General features: G+C 38.3%; 1 protein-coding gene across 1 annotated transcript in view; it reads left to right on the top strand.

The window, feature by feature from the left end:
* UAP1 (UDP-N-acteylglucosamine pyrophosphorylase 1) overlaps window positions 1–1200 on the top strand; it is a gene marked incomplete at its 5' end in the record, with an annotated part of 25244 nt that overhangs the window by 13415 nt on the left and 10629 nt on the right. Inside the window, one exon of the mRNA XM_008591694.1 lies at window positions 80–273. Coding sequence (XP_008589916.1) covers window positions 80–273 — 194 coding nt within the window. The remainder of the gene's footprint in view (window positions 1–79; window positions 274–1200) is intronic.

Raw genomic sequence — 1200 nt, 5'->3', positions numbered from 1 at the left:
TATGGCCTTTGGCAATGGTGCATCTCCAATGAAGCATTTGATTAAATTTTTCCTCTATTGTTCTTTCCTTGGTGGGCAGGTGGTAGAAAAAACAAACCCTACAGAACCAGTTGGAGTGGTTTGCCGAGTGGATGGAGTATACCAGGTGGTAGAATACAGTGAGATTTCCTTGGCAACAGCTCAAAAACGAAGTTCAGATGGACGACTGCTGTTCAATGCAGGGAACATCGCCAACCATTTCTTCACCATACCGTTTCTGAGAGATGTTGTCAAGTATGGGCAAGATGGGGGCTTTTTAAAATTGTATTCATTGTTAATCAGAAACTTAGCCACTTGAGAGGTATGCAGACACCCCACGTCCATATCCCACAGCATTCATCTTCTTTCCTAGAGATCACTTTTATCAAATGGTAATTTATCTGACATTATGGTTGTTTTTAGTAAGATATATCATAAGGTAAGAATTAGTAGGAGCCCATTCTCCATTGCATTAACTGGAGTCCAAAGCATTTCTCCCTTTTCTTCTCTCCCTCCCATCCCTGTGTGCTAGGTTCTGTTGAAGCAAAGAATAAAAAATAGAACTCTCTCTACCACAACTGGGAGCTTTTTAAAAATGCAGATTTCTACCCTACACCAACTGAGTCAGAGTTTCTGGAGGTAGATCCAGGGCATCAGTGTTTTTGAAAGGCTGCCCACACGATTCTAATTCAGCTGGTTCCCAGACTAGCATTTAGGAACTAGTGCGTTAAAGAGTAAAGAAAAAAGAATTTGAGACCTGCATGANACTAGCATTTAGGAACTAGTGCGTTAAAGAGTAAAGAAAAAAGAATTTGAGACCTGCATGAAAATCAGCATGGTAGTGCCACAAAAGATAAAATAAGAGCTGTTTTATCCCACCGGATTTTTAAGTGAAGGACATCCTCACTATCTGATTCATTGATAGCTTTTAGATATTCAAGATGAGTATCTATTTTTCAAAAGTTAAGAAGCTTTACTTCAGTATATAAATTACAGTTTCAAAATATTTCCCATTCTACTGTGTTGTTTGTAGCTGTATTATTAATTCATCCATAGTAACTTTTAATACTCATCTTTCTATCCCATACTTGAAGGATCTCAGTTGGGAAAGTTGAGAACATTTTACAAAAGATATGGAAATTATGGGAGAGACATTGGTGTGAGCTGAATGTGTGTGTGTGT

This window comes from Galeopterus variegatus, unplaced genomic scaffold (assembly GCF_000696425.1).
Source record: "Galeopterus variegatus unplaced genomic scaffold, G_variegatus-3.0.2 Scaffold7195, whole genome shotgun sequence".
In the NCBI taxonomy this organism is placed as follows: Eukaryota; Metazoa; Chordata; class Mammalia; order Dermoptera; family Cynocephalidae; genus Galeopterus; species Galeopterus variegatus.
This window is presented reverse-complemented; position numbering and strand designations above follow the sequence as displayed.